This window comes from Leuciscus leuciscus, assembly GCF_965113295.1.
Source record: "Leuciscus leuciscus genome assembly, chromosome: 14".
Classification (NCBI taxonomy): Eukaryota; Metazoa; Chordata; class Actinopteri; order Cypriniformes; family Leuciscidae; genus Leuciscus; species Leuciscus leuciscus.
The window spans coordinates 36986236-37009334 of record NC_138738.1 but is presented as its reverse complement, the minus strand read 5'-3'; the positions used below and the strand labels follow the sequence as shown (position 1 = coordinate 37009334).

General features: G+C 40.0%; 2 protein-coding genes and 1 long non-coding RNA gene across 3 annotated transcripts; 1 reads left to right on the top strand and 2 right to left on the bottom strand.

Moving 5' to 3' along the window:
- Positions 1-285: 285 nt before the first annotated feature.
- LOC309474809 lies at positions 286-1178 on the bottom strand. The gene is made up of 3 exons (XR_014197429.1): positions 1140-1178; positions 724-803; positions 286-434 (listed from the first exon to the last, which is right to left on the bottom strand). It is a non-coding gene; the product is annotated as an uncharacterized lncRNA (long non-coding RNA).
- Positions 1179-2001: 823 nt separating this feature from the next.
- On the bottom strand, positions 2002-5278 carry LOC309514034 (kinesin-like protein KIF17; the record flags this gene model as incomplete). The annotated part of the gene is made up of 6 exons (XM_082190147.1): positions 2002-2498; positions 2586-2775; positions 2875-2976; positions 3146-3292; positions 3550-3783; positions 5270-5278. 6 exons carry the CDS (start codon positions 5276-5278, stop codon positions 2002-2004), a joined length of 1179 nt encoding a protein of 392 aa, XP_082046273.1.
- A 6473-nt stretch (positions 5279-11751) lies between these two features.
- LOC309513866 (Golgi reassembly-stacking protein 2-like) lies at positions 11752-19298 on the top strand. Its single transcript, XM_082189952.1, has 10 exons — positions 11752-11995; positions 12626-12706; positions 13184-13387; positions 13631-13717; positions 15895-16025; positions 16105-16237; positions 16319-16442; positions 16537-16623; positions 16724-16855; positions 18515-19298. Exons 1-10 carry the CDS (start codon positions 11933-11935, stop codon positions 18772-18774), a joined length of 1302 nt encoding a protein of 433 aa, XP_082046078.1. The 5' UTR covers positions 11752-11932; the 3' UTR covers positions 18775-19298.
- The last annotated feature ends 3801 nt before the right edge of the window (positions 19299-23099 follow it).

Below are 23099 nucleotides of genomic sequence, written 5' to 3'. Positions count from 1 at the left end.
TTCACTCTAGGGGTCAAACAACAAAAAATCAAGTCAGGAATCTTGGTGTGACACTAGAGTCAGACCTTAGTTTCAGTAGTCATGTCAAAGCAATAACTAAATCAGCATACTATGATACTATGAGGGCCTTACCGGATTCTGAAACACCTGGCACCTTTGAATTAGCGCATAGCGTTGGAGGCCACACAGTCTTGTGTGTGTATTTTTGAATTTTGTGTGCATTTCTGAATTTTGTATGCATTTGTGAATCTTCTGTGCTTTTAAATTTTTTTGTGTGCATTTCTGAATTTTGTGCGCATTTGTGTATCCTGTGTGTGCATATGTGAATGTAGTGTGTGCATTTATCTTAATTGAGACTCTTCTAGCTCCATACAGCTCCCACTGGCTCCCACGTAATTCGAACCATGCTTGTAGCGATCCTCCTCCACTTCTTGCTAAAAAGAGAGTCAGTTGGACATGAGTCAAAGCTATGGATGTTTTTCATATTCATAAGTAAGGTTCTAGGGATATTAAACACTTTTCACACTACACTTAACTCAGGGTTAACATATTTTTTAAACCCAGTCTGCTTTTAACCCTGGGTTAAGATTAAGAACATTTCAAACATATTTTGTCATTTTGTTATGTGGGTTAAGACCACTTTTTAACCCACAAACATTGAACGTGGTACATGAATGTAGTACGTGTATAGCTGGTTCAATTGTTAATTCACTGTCTGAATACCTCAAAAGGTTTGGCAAGGTCTGAGGCTGAATTCCTGCCTGCTGAGAGTCTGCCAGGGGCAATGACACCTGAAGGAGGCACTGCAGAGCAAGAAGAGAGAGAATACATACATACATAGATGCACAATTTAAAAGCCTGTTCTCCATGATTCATTATTAATGTTAAAAAATATAGATTTAGTTTGTAGATTCTGAGTTACTGGTGACTAATGATTTGTTTTGAATCAATTTTGGTGCAGAACAAGCTCTTTTTTTAATCTTCTACGACCCCATTAGAAAACTAGTATATAAAAGTATAGTATATCATTTTTTTAAATCGATTGTACAAAGATCATCAAGATTTTCAGGAATATCACACTGCAGCCTTTTTCTTTCCAGCACTTCACCTGCAGGTAAGGTGGTTTTCTGCACCACAACCTCTGGCAGTCTCCAGGTCCCTTCTTCTTTATCCCACACTCCTTCCCTTCACAGCCAGTCTAGGTTCAGACCATTCACGACGGGATCGACCGATGCTCACCAAGACTTCTCGAAGCAGCTGGTTTTCCAGCTTTAGACGCTGGATTATGGCCTGACAATCCTCTCCCTCCAACTCAGACTCTGCCTGAAGAACATATGGTTGGACATTTGAGATTGGTTCTAAAGTTTCTTCTCAATAGCAAAACTAGAAATATAATCTAGAAGTTAAGACAAAAACAAAAAGCTTTTTATATGCATTTTTTTAAATTGTAGATCATAGATCCTATACATTTACTATTTCAAAACACAATATTTAGTCCTGTACATTTAGTATATATATATATATATATATATATATATAGTTCTGTATATTTATATATACAGAACTCTACTTCTGTGTATATTGTACTGCATAAATACTGTGTATATTTGTATATTTATATAGTATACATTCTGTATTGTGTGTATATTTATTTGTTTTGTATATTTTTGTAACAGTGTGCGCCATACTATGCTATACACAGGAAAAAAATTGCAATTAATGGATGCTTAAGTATTTCTATTGACAATGAAAAAAAATAAATCAACACATTAAAATAGAAAGTTTCCTCAAAAATTCTTCACGATCTTCCGGCCTCATCCTTGTGCAGAAACAACAACTTTAAAACTCTTCCATTGACTTCATATCAGTACACACCTTTTGTATACTGTCTCTCTCTGATGTGTTGCACTGGGGTCGCAGAACAGCTGGAGGATCTTCTGAATTCTGACCAGCCAAAGGTGCTGTTAAAAGACAAAAATAAGTCGAAATTGCGCTCTTTCACTATTGAAAGAGCTTCAAATTTACACAAATGTTGTGTTTCTTACAACTGAGGTTGAAAGACGCCATCTGCCCAGAGATTAACACCGGCAACTTCTTTATTTTCTCTTGATTCACACGTAGGAGGGCATCTTTTGGGCCCACGTTGATGACCGGGCGGTTTTGCATTCTCTTGAAGCGGTTGGCGAAGTGTAGCGTACTGATGCTCTCTTTGTAATTGTTGTCGGCAGGTGAGAGACAGGCTATCAGGAGGGTGCGTGCGTTTCCGCCCAGAGAGTCTTGAAGCAAGTGAGTGAGCTTGGAATCACGAAACGGGATGTGCTTGGAACGACCGTCTACCAATGCAGATATAACATTGCTAAGGGCTGAAAGAGACGCGTTGATCTTGGTGGCTTCTTGAAAGCGATTTCCAGTAGCACCGGTTTTCAACTGTCGTTCAGTCCCTGCAAGGTCCACGATATTGAGCTTTCTGGCACGTTTATGTTCTTTACCTGCTGAATCTAAAATTACATATGAAAATTAAAGAGATGTTGCATATAGATTTATTCATGCAGAACTCAGTAGAAATGTGTGACTGAGACACAAACCTTTGTTGCAGGTATCCATGTGAATGGTAAATATTGAGTGTGAACGAGATGAATCTTTGTTCATGAGTGTGGATCCCACAGAGCGATTCTTCAAGCCCCGATACATGATCCTCTCACATTCCTCAACGCTGTGCACCGTGCACATGGAGAGATCCTGTACATGCACACCACGCTCAGGATTCTTCTTCAGCTAAAACACACACAGCATTGAGACATTAAGCCCATTTTAGCTAATATACAATGGTGTACAATACAATATACACTTTGTATGATCAGTGGAGAGACATACTTTCATCTTCTGTTTGGGGTCTTTTGCCAAAAGATCTCTGATTTCGTCCAAGTATATTTCCGCGAGAGAGACCTGTATAAGGGATGTTGTGTTCTCTGCACACTTAATAGAAAGTTCAGGTTAAATGTCACTTCAAAACTTTAGCACAATGAATATATAGCATTTCGGCTCTAAACATTTGACTGACCACAAACTTTTGAATGTTAGTGCATTTATAATACTATGATGGCATCCTATCTATATAAAATCACATGATATGCAAATCGGTTACCTGGATTGCTTCAAAGATATGCTTAAAAGCTCTAGGAATTATTCCTCTCTGGGAAGGTGGATCTAGAACACCTTCCATAGTGAACGACTTGCCACTCCCTGTTTGTCCATAACCGAAAATTGTCCCATTGTAGCCTTGGATAACACCCTGTTAATAAAATAACGATATATTTCACAGTGATTAGTACATAATGCAAAAACACAGACAGACAGACAGACAAGATAGATAGACGATAGATAGACAGACAGACAGATGATACATAGATAGATAGATCTATAGATCTATCTATCTATCTAGATAGATACATCTATAAAGATAGATCTATATAGATAGATCTATCTATCCCTACAAGATCTAGCTGTCACACTGACCACCAATCACACACACACAAAAATAAATTTTACCTCCACCAGAGGATGTACCACATCGTTGTAGATCTTCTCAGTGGAATCGTTCATATCATATGCCCCGTCAAAGGTGAATTTTCTGGGTGGCTGGTTCGCGGCTCCAGGTTTCTCAATTAAACATTGATTGCTGTCAGTGGAAATGACCGTTTTACAATTCAGCTTCTTCTCTCTGTCGTTCGGTGGTCGACATCTGACCACAACTTTCACGGATTCAGATGCAATGTTTTTCTGCTGAAAAGAAATGGAGATGTTTTGATTGTCAATCTTCTTAGGCAAATCGCGGGACAGCTCTAGTAGCTGAACCAATCGGATTGTAGTTTTTAACGTAATTAAAACCAGACTAGGACCCCGAAATGGGCGGGAGTGAAATAGCGATAATGTTATATTGTAGGCCAATATTTATATATCTAACAACATAAATTTGACACGATTTATCATGGATATGGAGTGTTGTGTGCATGTTACTAGCTGTACATCAACAAACATCATACCCTTTTGAAAGCCAAATCGCCCAACCAGGAGGCAGGTTTAACTTCAGATTAACATTGTGTTTCAAAGTGGACACGTGTATTACTTGGATACACATACACACACACACACACATATAAACTACCGTTCAAAAGTTTGGGGTCATTAAGATTTTTTATGTTTTTAAAAGAAGTATCTTCTGCTCACCAAGGCTGCATTTATTTGATTAAAAATACAAACAAAAACAGTAATATTGTGAAATATTATTCCAATTTAAAACAGCTGTTGTCTATGTGAATATACAGTAAAGTGTAATTTATTCCTGTGATCAAAGCTGAAATTTCAGCATCATTACTCCAGTCTTCAGTGTCACATGATCCTTCACAAATCATTCTAATATGATGATTTGATGCTCAAGACACATTTATGATTATTATCAATGTTGAAAAATTTTCAAAATTCTTTGATGAATAGAAAGTTCAAAAGAACAGCATTTATCTGAAATCTAAAGCTTTTGTAACATTAAAAACTACCGTTCAAAAGTTTGGGGTCAGTAAGAATTTTTATTTTATTTTTTGGGGAAAGAAATAAAATAAATAAATACGTTTATTCATCAAGGATGAGTTAAACTGATCAAAAGTTACAGTAAAGACATTTATAATGTTTGAAAATATTCTATTTTAATGCTAAATGCTGTTCTTTTGAACTTTCTATTCATTTTTTGTGTGTGTGTGTATATATATATATATATATATATATATATATATATATATATATATATATATATATTACAAACAGACTTCCAGCATTTCTTTTCTTTTATTCCATAGCTGGTGTGCAGTTTATTTAGCTTGCTTAAAAGTCTTTTTCTGATTCTATTGTTTCCTTGGATTTGCTTCTCAGTTCCATGCAATTTTAAGCTTTAACATACCATTCCATGTTTTATAGGCATTAATAAATATGAATATATAAAAATATAAATATATAATTCAGATTAGCACAGTTGATTTTAAATTAATCTGGTTTATTTTAGTTCAGGACTCCATAGTCCAGGTGTAACGTTAACTAACCCGTAACGTTGCTTAATCTGTGTTACAGAAAGCCATTTTTTAAAACACGATTAACTATTCTAGATTAAGGCCTACTCCTGTCTTAATTTAAACCCTGTCCGGGAAACCGCCCCGTAGAGTTTTTAACTGCATCAATAATAATGTATACGATGGAGTATATATTAAATGTTCTAGCTTACCTTCTCCATCACGATGTGTTTTCGCTTTGTTGATTGATGTTGTTGATTGATGTTGTTGGTTACCTAGTAACGAACGTACGGTGGCCGAGAATGTTTCGTCAATTTCCGTGTGTTCGCGCATCTATGTTGCGTCACATTAATTATTTACGTTTAATTGAGTAATGGCGGCTTCTCGCTCATGGTGAAAATGACAGACCACGATCATCCAAAGTATGGGAATACTTTAAACTATGGCCGAACAGAAAGGTGCTTTGTTCACTATGCAAACTATGCCCCATTCGGCGACTTTAATTTATAACTTCAACTTAAATCTGTCAACAAAGCTTTCAGTGCATTTGCCAGTTTTTAAAAGTTGTGTATGCACATGTAGACTAGAGACCTGCACTCCCGCGGGACCCAATGCAACAGAGTGCGGCGCGGGAATATAGATCTGATGTCCGAGTGCGGGCGCGGGCGGTAATGCACTCGTGTGTATGTATGGAATGCCAAGTCTGCCAATATTAAAAAGAAATAAATACATAAATAAATATACAAATAAATGTAATAAATACATAAATAAATAAATATACATAGAAAAGCAAAAAAAAACGAAAATAAATAATTATTTCTACATTTATTTCCTTATTTATGTATATATTTATTTTTTCCATATTTATTTATTTATTCTTTTATTTATTTATACATTTATTCATTTCTACATTTATTTATTTATACATTTATTTATTTTTACATTTATTTATTTCTACATTTATGTATTTCTACATTTATTTATTTCTTCATTTATTTCTTCCTACATTTCTTCCTGCATAGGGTAATGAGGAGGGCGTGGTTTACCTCAGACATAGCAATCGAGCTCAGAGTAAGCGAAGGCGAAGGGTTGAGGCCACAGTGACACCCTGTGGCGAAATACAATAAGTATCACTCACTGACGTTGATGCGGTCTGTGACAGCGAGGTATATGGTCAGAATCCTAAATCTTACTGTGTGACATGGATAGGCTACTCTTTATTCCGGACATGGCCGTAGAACATCGTTTGGTCTGGATTTGTAAAATGTCCTGGGCTAACAAACATGAAACAGGGACTCTGAAACGGAATTGATATTTTCCATTTTTCGGTCAGAACTCACAGAAAGGAAGCAGGGCACATATAGGCTACAGTGAAGTCGACGCAAGCATATTGACCAATGCTTTTGAAACGAGACCATTGCATTTGAATGTAGCCTAATTTCCAAAAACAATACTGACAGCAACAGAAACCAGGGCCGCGGGAAGAGGTTTTAGGTTGTGGGTGCTCACCACTTTTGAATAAGAAACAATATCAAGACTAACTCGTCAAAAAACGTGCACACACTCCAACCACCTGCCTGCACATTACATTTTTGACTTTATTGATTCTGCTTTTATTCGTAATGCAATGGACCGGTCAATGGGACATAAATTAATCCTTAAAGGATGGGACTTTATGGGACATTTGCACAAAAAGAATAAATAACTTACCCTTCCCACGGAACATATCTTGTGAACAGATTCTCACACTTTCTCATGCCTGACAAAGAGTTGGTTGCTAAGTAAGCAAGTTTGCACACATCTTTGAGATTGTACCTGTGTGTGTGTGTGTGCAGAGCCGATCCTGACCTCTCTGGGGCCCTAAGCGAAATTCTGTAAAGGGGCCCTCCTACCTGACCCATGTAAAACATTTGCCATTGCCACACAACAGTCACACCTGACACCCCAGTAACTAGTACTAATGAAAATGTAATTCCTGATATCAAAAATAGACATTGTTACTAGAAAAAGTACATTCTTAATATCAAGAATTCACATTTTAAATGTAATTATTGATATCAAAAATGCATCCTGTGAATGAATAAAAGCTAAAATGGCTTGTCATAGCACGTCACTGTGTTTTAAATGATAAAAGCAATACTTTATACTTGATGGTTATTATTTACTGAGGGATGTGCATCCATATTGACCAGTATGTCCAGCCAATCAACATTTTAAATGCAATATAGCCTATAAATCAATAGTCAATGTCAATATATTGCTTTCCATCTTGCTTTATTGCAGAGTTGTAACTAAACTGACTTGGAGTCTAGATAATCCTTGTCTTGTTTGAAAAGTATGTGTGCCTATAATGAGGAGTGCCATCACGCCCATATTGTATTTGTAGCCTACTGGTCCCCACAGATGTTTTGCTGGAAAGTGCGCGTTTCATTTCGTGCATGCGCATATGAACGCATGTTAACACGCGACACGGTTATCTTTTCCGAGCTGCAGTTTATAAACAAACACCGTTGCCCTTAGTCGTTTATCAAACGTAAAAGTTTCACTCGCACTATTTTTTGTGTCAGGCACAAAGTCACAGAACACAGCCCTGGAAGTGTAAGCAAGACGCAGAAAGACCAAAATATGCACTGCCCAGAAAGACTAGAGATAGATGCACATCAACTTAACTTTACTGTTCTTTGCTGACATTAAACTTGGAGAGGAGAGAAGAGAACACAAGTCTACCTGATTGCTGTTCCCGCAATTCACTCTCATGGTGGTTTTTTCTCTCTCTCTTTTCATGACCAGAAGGATAGTTCCGCTTAATTTTCTCATCGATATTGTAAACTTTGATTGACGCGCTTTGACACGAGGGGGAGGCGGGGCCTTGAGTAATTTGCGGGGCCCTACGCAACTTGCTTAGTGTGCGTATTGGGCTGATCGGCTCTGTGTGTGTGTGTGTGTGTGTGTGTGTGTGTGTGTGTGTGTGTGTGTGTGTGTGTGTGTGTGTGTGTGTGTGTGTGTGTGTGTGTGTGTGTGTGTGTGTGTGTGTGTGTGTGTGTGTGTGTGTGTGTGTGTGTGAGTGTGAGTGTGGGTGGGTATGTGGGTGTAGGTGTGTGCTTAAGATGCTACTGAACTGTTTAAGTGTGTTTGCTGGAGAGAGAGAGGAGACAGAGAGTAAATGGGTTGATGGCCTCCCTGGTTCTGTTTTTTGCAAACTTGTTTGTTTGTAATCTCAATGGACATCATTTTATCCATAATTCTGTGAAATTTCTATTTTAAAATTGTTAGTTTTAAAATTTGTCATACCTGCAGGGACTACAGGTGGAAATTAGCAATTGTTGCTATAACCTGGCCCAAGACATATTCTCTTGTTTAACAAGTTTAATGTTTATTTGTGCATTGTCCCTGTTTCAAATAAAATAATTTCCATTCCATTCCAAATAACTTACCGTAGCCTTTATAAGTCGCTCCGGAGACGCAAATCAGTCAAAAAATGCGCCACGAGGAAGAAAAAAACATATATAGCCTAAGTCGCACTGGACTAAGTTGCATTTAAAAAAAAAATTATTTCACAAAAAAAAAAAAAAAAAAGTTACAGACAGTTCTCCGTTACGGACGTGAGCGCTCTAAAGCGGCACTAAAAAAATGTTTTAAAACTTTCACAGAGACCTCAAACTGAAAGCACAAAGCCTGTCTTTAAATTTAATTTCGTTTTGTAGGCCTATTAATTGTATCTTAATTTTAATCGATGTTTCATCAACAAATTTTGATGAATTTAATAAGAAGTAGCTAAATATAGGCTATTAGAAAATAGATAATCAGGACACGGAGGCGCTGGCGAACCTGGAGCTCGTCTCATAAATTAAACTCAGCGTAGGCCTATAAGGTAGCCTATTGCCTCACAGACCTGAGACATATAGATAGCTTGAAATGTCTACTTTTAAGCAGAACAATTCAAAACGAAAGAAAATAGACTGCGCTGCTTATGTAATTCGTATGAAATGTGCATTTCTCTCTGGCGCTGCGAAGATCGCGAGTCGTCAACTTCATCTGTCTAGCCGACAATGACATAAAAAATAAGCAGCGCAGTCTGTTTTCTTTCGTTTTGAATTGTTCTGCTTAAAAGTAGACATTTCAAGCTATCTATATGTCTCAGGTCTGTGAGGCAATAGGCTACCTTATAGGCCTACGCTGAGTTTCGGTTCATTATGAGACGAGCTTCAGGTTCGCCAGCGCCTCCGTGTCCTGATTATCTATTTTCTAATAGCCTTCTTATTTATTAAAACCAGACAATTTTTTGATGAAACATCGATTAAAATTAAGATACAATGAATACAAAACGAAATTAAATGTAAAGACAGGCTTTGTGCTTTCAGTTTGAGGTCTCTGTGAAAGTTTTAAAACATTATTTTAGTGCTGCTTTAGAGCGCTCACGTCCGTAGCGGAGAACTGTCTGTAACTTTTTTTTTTTGTGTGAAATATTATTTTATTTAAAAAAAAAAGCAACTTAGTCCAGTGCGACTTAGGCTATATATTTTTTTTTCTTCCTCGTGGCGCATTTTTTGACTGATATGCGTCTCCGGAGCGACTTATAAAATAGGCTACGGTAAGTTATTTATTCTTTTTGTGCAAATGTCCCATAAAGTCCCATCCTTTAAGGATTAATTTATGTCCCATTGACCGGTCCATTGCATTACGAATAAAAGCAGAATCAATAAAGTCAAAAATGTAATGTGCAGGCAGGTGGTTGGAGTGTGTGCACGTTTTTTGACGAGTTAGTCTTGATATTGTTTCTTATTCAAAAGTGGTGAGCACCCACAACCTAAAACCTCTTCCCGCGGCCCTGGTTTCTGTTGCTGTCAGTATTGTTTTTGGAAATTAGGCTACATTCAAATGCAATGGTCTCGTTTCAAAAGCATTGGTCAATATGCTTGCGTCGACTTCACTGTAGCCTATATGTGCCCTGCTTCCTTTCTGTGAGTTCTGACCGAAAAATGGAAAATGTCAATTCCGTTTCAGAGTCCCTGTTTCATGTTTGTTAGCCCAGGACATTTTACAAATCCAGACCAAACGATGTTCTACGGCCATGTCCGGAATAAAGAGTAGCCTATCCATGTCACACAGTAAGATTTAGGATTCTGACCATATACCTCGCTGTCACAGACCGCATCAACGTCAGTGAGTGATACTTATTGTATTTCGCCACAGGGTGTCACTGTGGCCTCAACCCTTCGCCTTCGCTTACTCTGAGCTCGATTGCTATGTCTGAGGTAAACCACGCCCTCCTCATTACCCTATGCAGGAAGAAATAAATGAAGAAATAAATAAATGTAGAAATACATAAATGTAGAAATAAATAAATGTAAAAATAAATAAATGTATAAATAAATAAATGTAGAAATGAATAAATGTATAAATAAATAAAAGAATAAATAAATAAATATGGAAAAAATAAATATATACATAAATAAGGAAATAAATGTAGAAATAATTATTTATTTTCGTTTTTTTTTTGCTTTTCTATGTATATTTATTTATTTATGTATTTATTACATTTATTTGTATATTTATTTATGTATTTATTTCTTTTTAATATTGGCAGACTTGGCATTCCATAACTGGATGCTTGTCTCAGATCTGCTCGTCTCCCTCAGTTCTGGTTCTTAACACTACACAACGATTTCAAAAAGAACTGGTGTTGCAGATGTGATATGCATATTTTTGTAAAACAAGTTATGTTTTGAGTTCAAGCTGTTTGTCAAAGTTTTCATTAAGTTTTATATCTAGTAAAATATATAAAATCAGAAAACATATTTTATACAGTCACAATGTGATACATTTATAAAATGTTATAATGATTTTTGTCATTAACAAATAAATCTGTCTAGGAAATATATATTTTTTCTTTGTTCATGGTCCTTCTGCTGCCCATCATGTTTACAACCTTGACAATGGACTGATATCCATGTGACATCCATCTATGTGACAAAACCAAAAGGTCTGTTAGTGTAGGGACATCGACTTTACATTTTCATGCCCCTAAACATGATTCTGAATAGAACTGGACTTGATTTGGACTATAAGGGAATTGATTGGTTCGTTGGATCATTGTTTGTAATTGCTGCGATCCCATGTGAGTGACAGGTTGCCCCGCCCTCAAGCCAGTGAACACGTTACCAGAGTAGAGATGTTGTTGCAGGAGGGAGGGGAACTTATTTGACTATAGATTATGAGGGCACATAATTAAAAAATACTAATGTTGTGCATGGATAAATCATTTATAACAAACACTGGTAAATTTCATAAAATAAAAAAAAAGGAATTGTTCAATTGATTTCATGGAGCCTTTAATGATATTTAGCAAATACATCCACCACTTATCATCTTAATCTAATCTTTGGAGATGCGAGGCACCAAAAATAATTATGTATTATTTATTAGCAGAGAGAACGAGTGGGGCATTTTTGAAGACTGTCCTAAACAGATTTCCTACAACTCGAGAACTGTTCGTGAACGAATCGTTCAGACTGGTTTGTGAACCGCTCAACCGATTCATTAAAAAAAGATCCGATTCATCACCGGACATCACTAGTGTATTCTGGCGTTATGGTTGCTTGCATAGCCAATCGTTTACCTGCTTTACGCTTAAAAATGAGAAATAGACCCTGCTTCACTGATTCATAATATGAAAATCAATGCCTCCGTGTGTGTGTACCGCTGCAGTCTCACCTGTGCGCCACATAAGCACGAGCCCTCCTTGCGCTGCCACGTCATTCACAACCGTCGCGCGCATCTCTGGAAGACTCCGACGTGTCTGTCCACAAAACCGGCAGCTGGGAGAAAAATAATAAAACTGATTATATTCTCACAGGTGACACGAAGCGGGGATCATGGGGGGATCGCAGAGTTTGGAAATTCCAGGAGGTGGTTCGGAGGGCTATCACGTTCTCAGAGTGAGTGTGTTTTACAGACCCGTCCGCTCTATCGGTCTCTTTCTTTCACTCATACGCGAGATCGCGACTCTCAGGCAGCGGAAAGTTCAAATCGAGGGCGGGGATATCAGTGCGGCCTGCTAACATTGGCTAAATGCTAACGCGGCTAAATGAAAATCCCTGCTGTTAATTGTCAAGAGATTTCTTTTCAGCATTTGACATGCAAAGACTGATAGCCTGCAAGTCTTTTATTTATCCTACTGCGCCATGTCATTTTTGTGTGTGTGGATGGGCTGTTGAAGAAGCTTTATGCATAGCTTCATTATGCATAACAGTTAGCTGTTAAAATGTTCAGTTTTCATCTGCCACAACTCAAATTGACCTAAACTAAAGCAATTTACTCAAGAAACAGCATAATGTGTGTAAGAGCAGCATGCCATTTTGATATTTGGGTACATGCATGACTGCATATTTTGTAGGTTGACATCTCAGTCAAGGTTGTAAAGTGTTAACTTTGACATTTTGCTGATACAAAGAGCATTATTTCATGATCACATATATATCAGTTTAGAGTTCTGCCAGGAGATATTGATGTTTGGTATTTTTATCTGAATGTTATGGTATAACCAGTCTCCTTTCTCTGTTACGCAGGTGCAGGAGAATTCTCCCGGGCACAGAGCAGGTCTCGAACCCTTCTTCGACTTCATTGTGTCCATCAACAACACTAGACTGGTAGGTTTGTTGTGCATGGTCATCCATCATCTCTTCAATGAACTGACTATTCATCGGACCTCATCAGTGTTTTTAAGTTACAAGCATGTGAGAAACCGATAAAAAAACAAGCTTTATTTGCCTTATATGAACTGGGGTTAGTACTTTAAATGAAAAATTGGTTTATATATTGAATAGCCATGTAATAATACCAATTTTGGGACAATCCATTGAATTAGATACTTTAGGAATGAAGTCTAGTAGTGTATAATGCTTTTAAAACTGACAGTTCTCACTCTAAAATCTGATTGGACGAACCACATTTGAAGCCATTGTAAAACATCTGATATATGTACACCTGGACTGTACATTATTTACAGTTTAAAATGAATATGTGGTTGACATTCATTTTGTATGGTGTTATATAGCATCATTTTACACAATCCTACCTAGTATGTTTGTTGCTGTTTAAAGTTGTTTTTGCTTTGATTTATGTAGAACAAGGATAATGACACGCTGAAAGACATATTGAAGGCTAGTGTTGAGAAACCTGTGAAGATGCTGGTGTACAGCAGCAAAACCCTCGAGCTGCGGGAAGCCACTGTTACTCCCAGCAACATGTGGGGCGGCCAGGGTCTTCTGGGGGTCAGCATCCGCTTTTGCAGCTTTGAAGGAGCCAATGAGAACGTCTGGCATGTTTTGGTGAGTAAATGAAAGAGTGGTGAAACACAATCAGAGAAAGTGCTGAAATGAGTTATTTATTTACACTGCATATTTTTGTAAGGGCGGGGTTGCATTTGATGAAAATAGCACGTTTGCTTTGAACTGATTAACAACTTGTGGTCAATTAGTCGTGGTTCAGCATGGGTGTGTTCGTGTAAAACAGACCGGTCGGTCGAGTTGTAAGAAATGTGCGCCTTGACTCGTTTTTCACTTGTTTTGTAGGAGGTGGAACCAAATTCTCCAGCTGCATTAGCAGGATTAAGACCACACACCGACTACATCATCGGAGCAGACACAGTCATGAACGAGGTACGTTTCTCTCATTCACATCACAAACTCTTTTCAGACGTCATGATGATTGTGCAAAAACATCTGTATTTTGGATAAATTGTCAATTAATATGACTCTCTGCAGCTCAAATATAGATTAAAACGCTTGCAGATTCTTCAGAGCTGAAATGACCAAAAAAGTGCTGTGCTCATCATCTGTTAATAAAATATATTTTTATCATTTTGCATTTTTATATTTGCTAGAAATATTTAGATTTTTCATTAAATGTTTCGTTCACTACATATTTTTTTTTTAAGAAAAAGAAGCTGAATTAATCTGCTATAATAAACTCCATAAATTCATGAGCACACATTTTCTGTAAAACAACGACATGAAAACTGATTGGTTTTATAGTTTTAAACACATTCTTATGTTTTCAGGACCAGTGTTGTTGTTGTTAAATAAAACTAACGAAAAAGTTTTTGATAAACGTTACCTTGGCAACTAAGTTTAGGTACTAAAATTGGTAAAAATATAAAATAATGATAAACGCGTAACAAAATGACTAAAACTGAAACCAAAATGTAATATTCAACAGTATTATTTTGATCTGCCTGCATTAACACCATTATATATGAGAACTGAACTGAACTGGACGATGACATCACTGTTTTCTCCAGAGCGGCATTTTTTATTTATATATATATATATATATATATATATATATATATATATATATATATATATATATATATATATATAAAAAAGAACTAAATTAATAACTTTTACAACGAAAATGAACCATCACTGAACTTACTTAAAGGGATACTTCAGGATTTAGCATTAAGTTTTGTATCAGTAGAAAACCTGTAGTATTTTCGAATTACCGTGCTTTCCACCCTCATATCCCCCTGAGACGAGAGATTTATGTATTTTTTGTCTGGAAAAAATGCTCCGATGACGCAAAAATCGTCATTTTGCGTCATCGGAGGATTTTTTGGCCAGAGGCTAAAGACTACAGCCAGTAGGAGGAGCTGTTCCACATGTCTTCAACCCGCCCATAAGAGGTGGGATCTCACTCACAGAATGTACACATAGTTTCAGCCATCTTTCTTTGGAAGCTAAGCTAGCAGGCTCTTGTTCTGTGGAGAAAGCTGAGTAGTAGGGGTTACCATCCTCTTTTTCCCGGACATGTCCGGCCGCCGAGATCGTCTAAAATGTCCGGGATTCGGCTTTTGGTTTCTGCAGTCGCCATTCATTGTTTACATGCACACCTTTTGTTTCAATCTAACTGAATTCATTCCGATTGGTGAATCTGAATGTAGTGTTTACATGAACGCTAAACAAGTGATCGGTTTATGTGCGTTTTAACATTGCTAAGAAAATTCCCGCTCCTCTGTGAGAGATACGAGACCGGCGCGTCTCAGTGATCACGCCACCGGCCTCGCACCGTTCTCCCGCGGCCCTCAGCCTCGTCCTGCTCGCCACAGTAAACATGATGAATGGCGACTGTAGAGCGCAAAAGCCGAATCCCGGACATTTTGGGCGATCTCGAAATCCCATGCAGACTCGTCACGGAGTCTCACTAGTTGCCCAGCCTTGTTTTCAACTGCGCTCTTTACCGGTAGGCGTGGCCTCCTAGGGCAGCGAAGCAAGTGCATTCTGGGAGTTGTTGTCTTTCATCCACATAAGCCAAAAATAAATTTTCTGGCTTTTCTCAGTCTAGAAAGCTCCAAATTCAAAAATAATTTCACATTTCTTCTACATAAATGACCTATTTTAAATACACATTCATCTTTCCAGAGGTGAAGTATCCCTTTAAGCTGGACTATGACGCTATTTTCTTCTAGATCTGCTGTACAGCAGAAACAAACACTGTTGCATTATTGTCCTGTTATCACTGTAAAGCTGCTTTGAAACAATCTGTATTGTAAAAAGCGCTATATAAATAAAGATGACTTGAAATCTGAAAATATACAAAAAATGCCAATTTAAAATGAGTAAATACTTAATGTAAATAATACTAAAATAACAGTTCAAGATTGTCACGAGGCCTCTTGGGCAAAATCACCAACTCCTTTGCTTTAGCCAATTAGATGACATTATTTTAGTGACAAATCAGCAGAATTTGCAACATTGTAGAATACATTACAAACAAATCAAGATGCATTTCAGTGATTTTTATTTTCTTTCTTCATTCTGTGCTCTTTCTCCAGTCAGAGGACTTATTCTCATTGATAGAAACCCATGAGGGCAAAGGCCTGAAACTCTACGTCTACAACACCGACACGGACAACTGCAGAGAAGTGGTCATAACACCCAACGGTGCCTGGGGTGGAGAGGGCAGGTGTGTGAAACTCTCGTGCTCTCTCCTCTGGTTCCTGCCTCTGTGTGTGTGTCTGACGTGATTATTTTTCTCCGTTCAGTCTCGGCTGCGGTATCGGCTATGGTTACCTGCACAGAATCCCAACTCGGCCCTTCGAAGAGGGCAAGAAAATCAGCTTCCCCGGACACACCCCCAGTGAACCCGCCAGCCCTCTGAAAGACGGCTTCACAGAGGTTAGTGTGTGTATGTGTATTTCACATGGTGTATTTGAATATATTTGGTCTGCCGTTTGACTACGATGATGTTTTGTGTAGGTTCAGCTGTCGGCAGTGACTCCGCCCCCTGTGTCACAGCCTGTTCCCACAGGACTTGAGGACAGTCTGTCCGGCCTGTCACTCAGCTCTGCCCAGCCCTCAATGCCCAGCGAGCTCCACACAGGTGAGATGTCTACATTTATTCTCCTTCATATTTTTTTCTACATCACTCAGAATTTATACTATTAACATAATACAAATATTGTCATTTTCTGCAGGTGTTCCTACAGTCCCCCTGCTGCCCACTCAGGTGACCCCAGGGCTGGGTCCCCTTCCCATCGTCAACCCCTCCACCACTGTACCAGGTAGAGAACATGCACTTGTGAAAGTAATATAAGCTGGAAGAAAAGTATCTTTTCACATTCTCTGTTATGTGAATAAATGATTTTCATTTTGTGCTTGTAGGTTTGATGTCCTTACCGTCTGGTCTCCCTCCCCTGCCAAACCTGCCTAACCTCCCGAACCTTAATCTACCATTACCGAACCTTAGCGCTGTATCTTTAGCTGGAATCAGTGGGTTACCTCATAATACAGCAGGTATACATTATTACACATTAAAGACATTATACCAAGTTACAGCTTATTCTGACTAAGAACCCGCCACTTAGGCAGGAAGGAACTGACGTGTGTGACTGACATTTAAACAAGGTCCTCACGGGTCCTTGTTTACATGTCTTAAATTCAAGTCTTTACATTTCTTAAATTCAAGTCTTTACATTTCTTAAATTCAAGTCTTTACATTTCTTAAATTCAAGTCTTTACATTTCTTAAATTCAAGTCTTAAATTCAAGTCTTTACAAGTCTTAAATTCAAGTCTTTACAAGTCTTAAATTCAAGTCTTTACAAGTCTTAAATTCAAGTCTTTACAAGTCTTAAATTCAAGTCTTTACAAGTCTTAAATTCAAGTCTTTACAAGTCTTAAATTCAAGTCTTTACGGCCTGGTTTCACAGACAGGGCTTAGGTTAAGCCAGGATTAGGCCTTAGTTTAATTAGAACATTTAAATAGCTTTTATAAACGCGCCTTAGATAAAAACATTACTGGTGTGCATACTGAGACAAAACAATGGCACTGACATATTTTAAGATATGTCAGTGCAAGTTGCTTTCAGTTAAAACGGCTCAAACATGCATTTTAGTCTGGGACTAGCTTAAGCATTGTCTGTGAAACCGGGGGAATAAGTCTTAAATTCAAGTCTTTACAAGTCTTAAATTCAATCAAATTTCAAAGTCTTTCTTAAATTTGATCAAATTTAAAGTCTTAAAGGGAACCTACTACCAGTTATGCTCTTTTGCAAAGCCTTGATTTTGTTTTTGGAGTCTACTAGAATAGGTTTTCATGCCTGAAAGAGTGCCTAACTTCTTTGGGTGGGAATGATTTAAATTAGGAATATCGTAACGTGTTCGTTCCCCCAAAAAAACTCAAGACTACAATGGCGGCGTTTCAGAGAGTTCAGAAACAGTGACACTGGTATAGAGAATAACTCCCGCTGGAGGGACTTCTTAATTTTGCTCAGCTTTTCAAGCTCAAACAGCAACATTACAAGATGAACATGTAAAACAGCACATTAAATATCTTAAATAGTAATACAAAAGTCTTGGGCACCGATCACACGTAACACGTTTTTTGCAGTGAGAGGCGCCTTTTTTCAATTGGTTTCCTATGGCAGTGAGCGTTCTGCGCGCTGTTTATGCGCCTGGCGTTTTTGCAGTTAAAAAAAAAAAAAGCAACTCCGAGCGGAAAAAGCGGCCAACGTCATCGTGTTTTTTCCACTGTCCAATCGAATGAATGGAGAGGCGGGCCTTCCGGTTTTAGTGATGAAAGCTACAGTTGCTTGAACGCCTGGAGTGTGCGATGATGGAGGATAAACTTGTGGTGTTCTCGCGGGTTACCAGGAGCTTAACGACTTCACAAACCGTAACTAAATAAAAGGCTGATTTGACGTTTACTTGACTGACAGGACAGCTGTTTCAGTGGTTGCCTAGCAACATAAAAAACGCAGCGCACTGCTCGTTCTGTGTGATGGGGCAGTTCTCTACACCTCGTTAGGTGTGATCGGGGCCTTAATTGTCAATTTAAGAGGTTTTAAATGTTGGGACAGAAAAGCAGTAATGGTGATACAAATGAATGTGATTTATTTAAATTGAGAAGGCGCTGATTTAATCACACTAATGCAAACGCTCGTGTCTCTCTGTAGGTTTGCCCCCTCTTCCTCCTCTGAACCTGCCTGGCATCTCTCCTCTGCCCATGCACCCCGTTCTATCATCCACACTTCCCAGCATGCCAGGCGTCACGCTGCCATCTTCCCTGGCACCATCTGACTTCGGACCGCCCATCTCCTTAGCGAACGTGCAAACTCCAGCGCTCATACTGGATGCCACACCTAACCCTGCGGTCAAAGACATGCCTGTACCCTCCGAGACCCTCTTACAGCAGACGACCCCGGAGTCCTCGTAACGACCCTGTATGTCTCTATTGTATTTATTCAGTACAAAAAGATTCCAGTGTGCAAACACTCACACACAGAGAGATAAACACGGTTCTGTTGAGAGATGCCAGTGTCTGAGGTCGTGGAGCGTGTCGACGGATATCTAACATTAAAACATACAGTAAAATGAAAAGCGACTGTTGTACGTCTGGTTTACACTCTCCTCAGAATCTGTGCCGTCTCGTGCTTTTTCTTTCTGTATATCCTGTAATCAAACGTTAGTATAGCATTCCCTGTAATTACCAATTGCTATGTGATTTTACAATGTAACGTCTGGCCTTTTTTTCTTTCTTTGCGCCACATTTCTTTATACGTGGTCAGACTGGGCTCTGGGCCTCTGTTTCTCTCGCTCACACACTCTCTGTAAGATAGCTCTGCCGTCAAGATGGGCGGAAACACAATTCAGATGAATGTGCGCTTGTGCAGTTTGAAGATTGTGAAGGAATCTCTCATTCAAACATACACAAGCAATAAACTTCCCAGTTTTACACTATCACCGTCTCTGTCTGTTGAATCTAAATGAGGGATTTATGAATTGATTATAAATCTATCTCAGTTAAGTATAAATATAGTTTGTTGTGTGTGTGTGTGTGTACATATAGACTCATTATATGCAAAGTGAGATATTTCAAACCTTTATTTGTTATAATTTTGATATTGCTTACAGCGTATGAAAACCTCAAATTCAAAATCTCAGAAAATTAGAATATTGTCAAAATTATAACAAATACAGGCTTGAAATATCTCACTTTGCATGAAATGAGTCTATATAATATATTAGTTTCACCTTTTAAGTTGAATTACTGAAATAAATGAACTTTTGCACGATATTCAAATTTTGAGTTTCACCTGTTTATATATATATATATATATATATATGTATGTGTGTGTGTGTGTCAAATTGCAATTCCTTATTTTAACGGAGTCAAGCGATGAGGTTTTCAGTAGTTTATGCTAATATTTAGAGAGCATGGTGTATGTGATAATGTAGAGTCAGATTAAAATATATATATATATACTATATATATTATATACATACACAAGGCCTAAAAGTAACTTTTTGCCACACCTGCCAATAGCCGATGACAAGAAAATTTGCCTGCCATAAATATCTTTTACAGGCATAATTCTCTTTTTCAATTTCGATACCACAGCTGAAACTATTAGTCTGACTAATATAAATGTAAAATATTATTAAAGACAAGTAACAGTAGTTCTCTTACGAGAGGTACTCTCGTACTGCGTAAATCTTACGCTAGGGGAAAATCTCTTTTCCGCGAGATACTGAAGCCAAAAATTATCCTTAATTTTGAAATAATGTAAAACGCGTTGCGGCAGCATGCAGACACAGGCGAGACGGCTTGTGCGCCTATTGGCTGCCCTGCGGCAACTGCAGCAGCCTATCGATAAGGCCCACTCGTAGAATGGGCGTGGTCTAGGGCTATAAACATAGCTTCGAGAGGCTAGCTCACTGATTTTTCATCTCTTCAGCGAAGCTCTCGCATCGCTGGATCCGGAGAGAAGCCGCGCCGTCTGAAAAAGCCTTTCAGCGGGACGAGTCGACACTCTGAAGCCGCTGGCCGCGCCGCCTTCAGTCGCCTTCCTGCTGCGCTATCCGGCGTTATATTCTTTCTCTGCTACTGTGTTTTGTGTATGTGTGTGTGCTCGCCGCCGCGACACACACTCTCATTGCACTAAAAGAGCCGGGCGTCTTTTTCAAGACGCCCCTTTCCTGAGGATCACGCAGCTCTCGCGCTCGCGCTCGCTGACGGCGCCCGCCCTCACTGCGAGCCAGTTACTGCCTATGGTGACTCTGAGGACTCACCTGGCATCCTTCTCCGAGACTGCTCCTCCGCCCCCCCCAACCCGCAAAGCTCGCCGGTTCGCCCGCTTGCCTTGCCTGCTTGGGGGATGATACCTGCTCTCCCTCTGTTCGAGCCGCGCAAACCGCGCCGTTCACAGGGGATGTCAGGAGCGGACGGTCACGGGGCTAGCTTTCTCTCTCCCTCTGTTCGAGCCGCGCAAACTGCGCCGTTCACAAGGGAGGCTGGAAGCGGACGATCGGGGTTAGTTTTTCTTTACGTTACAAGAAAGCTACCCTGCCCTTGCGCCCCATTCACGCGTCACTCACCGGCGAAAAGACAACTCAGTTCCCTGATTAGGCGACTGGAAATATCAATATTGCAGCAAACGAGCCTGTTGTAACACGCACGCTTGCAAGCAAACGCCGAAGAAAACATGTTGACGCTCTCTTATATGCTCATGCATCTATACACCTTTGTGTTCCCCCCTGTGGCTCAGTGGCGGAATCTTAGGTTTTTCGCACGAGAGACCGGGGTTCGAATCCCGGTCTAACGGCAGATATATTATGCCGCCAATGCTTCGCTCTGTCAGTTCCCTGAAAGGCGACTGCAGATGTGCATTTTGCAGCCAACGACCGTTTCTATGGTTCCCGTGCGTCACTGGCGAAAGGAGAAAAGGGTGTTTTTAGCCCCGCTGCGGCCGGGCCGACCTCCACTCCTGACACATTTCTCATTCCCCTCTTAAGTTCAGGTGACTGGAAATGTCAATATTGCAGTGAGCGAGCCTGTTGTTTTGCACGCACGCCTGCAAACAAACGCCAGCATGTTGACGCTCTTTGATAATACTCGCGCTACTGAATGTCTATGTGTCTTCCTCTGTGGTCCAGTGGTAGATCGTCAGATTTTCGCGCGAGAGACCCGCGATCGAATCCCGGGTCTACCGGCAAAACACACTTTTTGCTGTCAATTCTCGCTCTGGCAGTTCCCTGAAAAGGCGACTGCAGATGTGTATTTTGCAGCCAACGAGCGCGTGGTACAACCCGTTCGCCTGCACCCAAACTCTGTTTCTATGGTTTCCGCCTCTGAAGTTCAGACGACTGAAAATGTCAATATTGCAGTGAACAAGCCTGCTGTAATACACGCACGCCTGCAAACAAACGCCAGCATGTTGACGCTCTCTGTTTCTATGACAACTTCTCGCTCGTTCAGTTCCAGTAAATGCGACTGTTCCAGTGTATTCTGCAGTAAACAAGTCGGCGAAACAGCCCGCTTGCCTGCACACAAACGCCGCTTTTACGGCTACCCAGATAAATCCCATAAGAGTGTATTTTCTGGTGTCCCGGCCACGGCCGATGGTGTTACGAATGTAGACGAAATTCCTACACACAAACACAGCCCGTCACACAGGGCTCGCGCACATGAAATCGACCCAGGTCGATTGCGCATTAAACGTGGTAAATGTGCCCACTGCCCAGTGCCCACAAACACTACGTTCCGCATATCTCAAGGTTTCTGTAAAAACAAAACCAACGTGCATTCGCTCTGCTCAGGCGGACAATGCTCTGTGTTGTAAATGTGCCCGCTATCCCGCGCCCACATTCACACATAGACATGACAGGTCCTACGGGACTCGCCCAGCCCTCCCCTCTCGGTTGACCACCGCAAAGGAGTCGAGCGCGGGCAATCTGCCCGCTGTTATCAGCGCGCCCCCTGCCTCGAAGCGCGACGCTTATGTTACAGCACACCGAAGCCCCTCTGTCGCTGAGCGACCAGAGCGCGCTCCGCATTCAGCCCCTAGCCATTCGTGCAGATGCATGGGCAAGGCTACCCGGGGGTTTTGAAGTGGGTGCTAGACATTATAGAAAGAGGCTATTCGCTACAGTTTCGCCGACGCCCTCGCCGCTATGTGACGCGCGTCGAAGCTACGGTAAAAACAGAAGTAGCACCACCTACTTCGAGCCGAAATTTTGAAACTGTTGAGCAAAGGGGCCATAGAGCCTTTATCTCAAGCTCAGAGTGAAGGAGGGCTATACAGCAGATACTTCCTGGTACTGAAAAAAGACGGGGGTCTCAGACCCATACTAGATCTAAGGCAACTGAACAGAGTGCTTGCGAAGCAACAGTTCAGAATGCTCACGACCAGAAAAACCCTCACGCACATTCGCCGAGGAGATTGGTTTGTGTCAATAGATCTGAAAGACGCATATTTTCAAATACAAATAGCGTCACGTCACAGGCGACGTTTGAGATTCGCCTTCGAGGGCCAGGCATATCAGTGCTCAGTCCTACCGTTCGGCTTGTCTCTAGCCGCTCGCACCCCTCAGACTACAGGGCATGCGAGTATTGAACTACTTGGACGATTGGCTGATTCTAGCTCAATCTCACTCGGTGCTCATAGAGCACAGGACCATTTTGCTCGATCACCTCGAGAATCTGGGTCAATTGGGCGAAGAGTTCTCTGTCTCCCAGACAGATAATATCTTTTCTGGGCA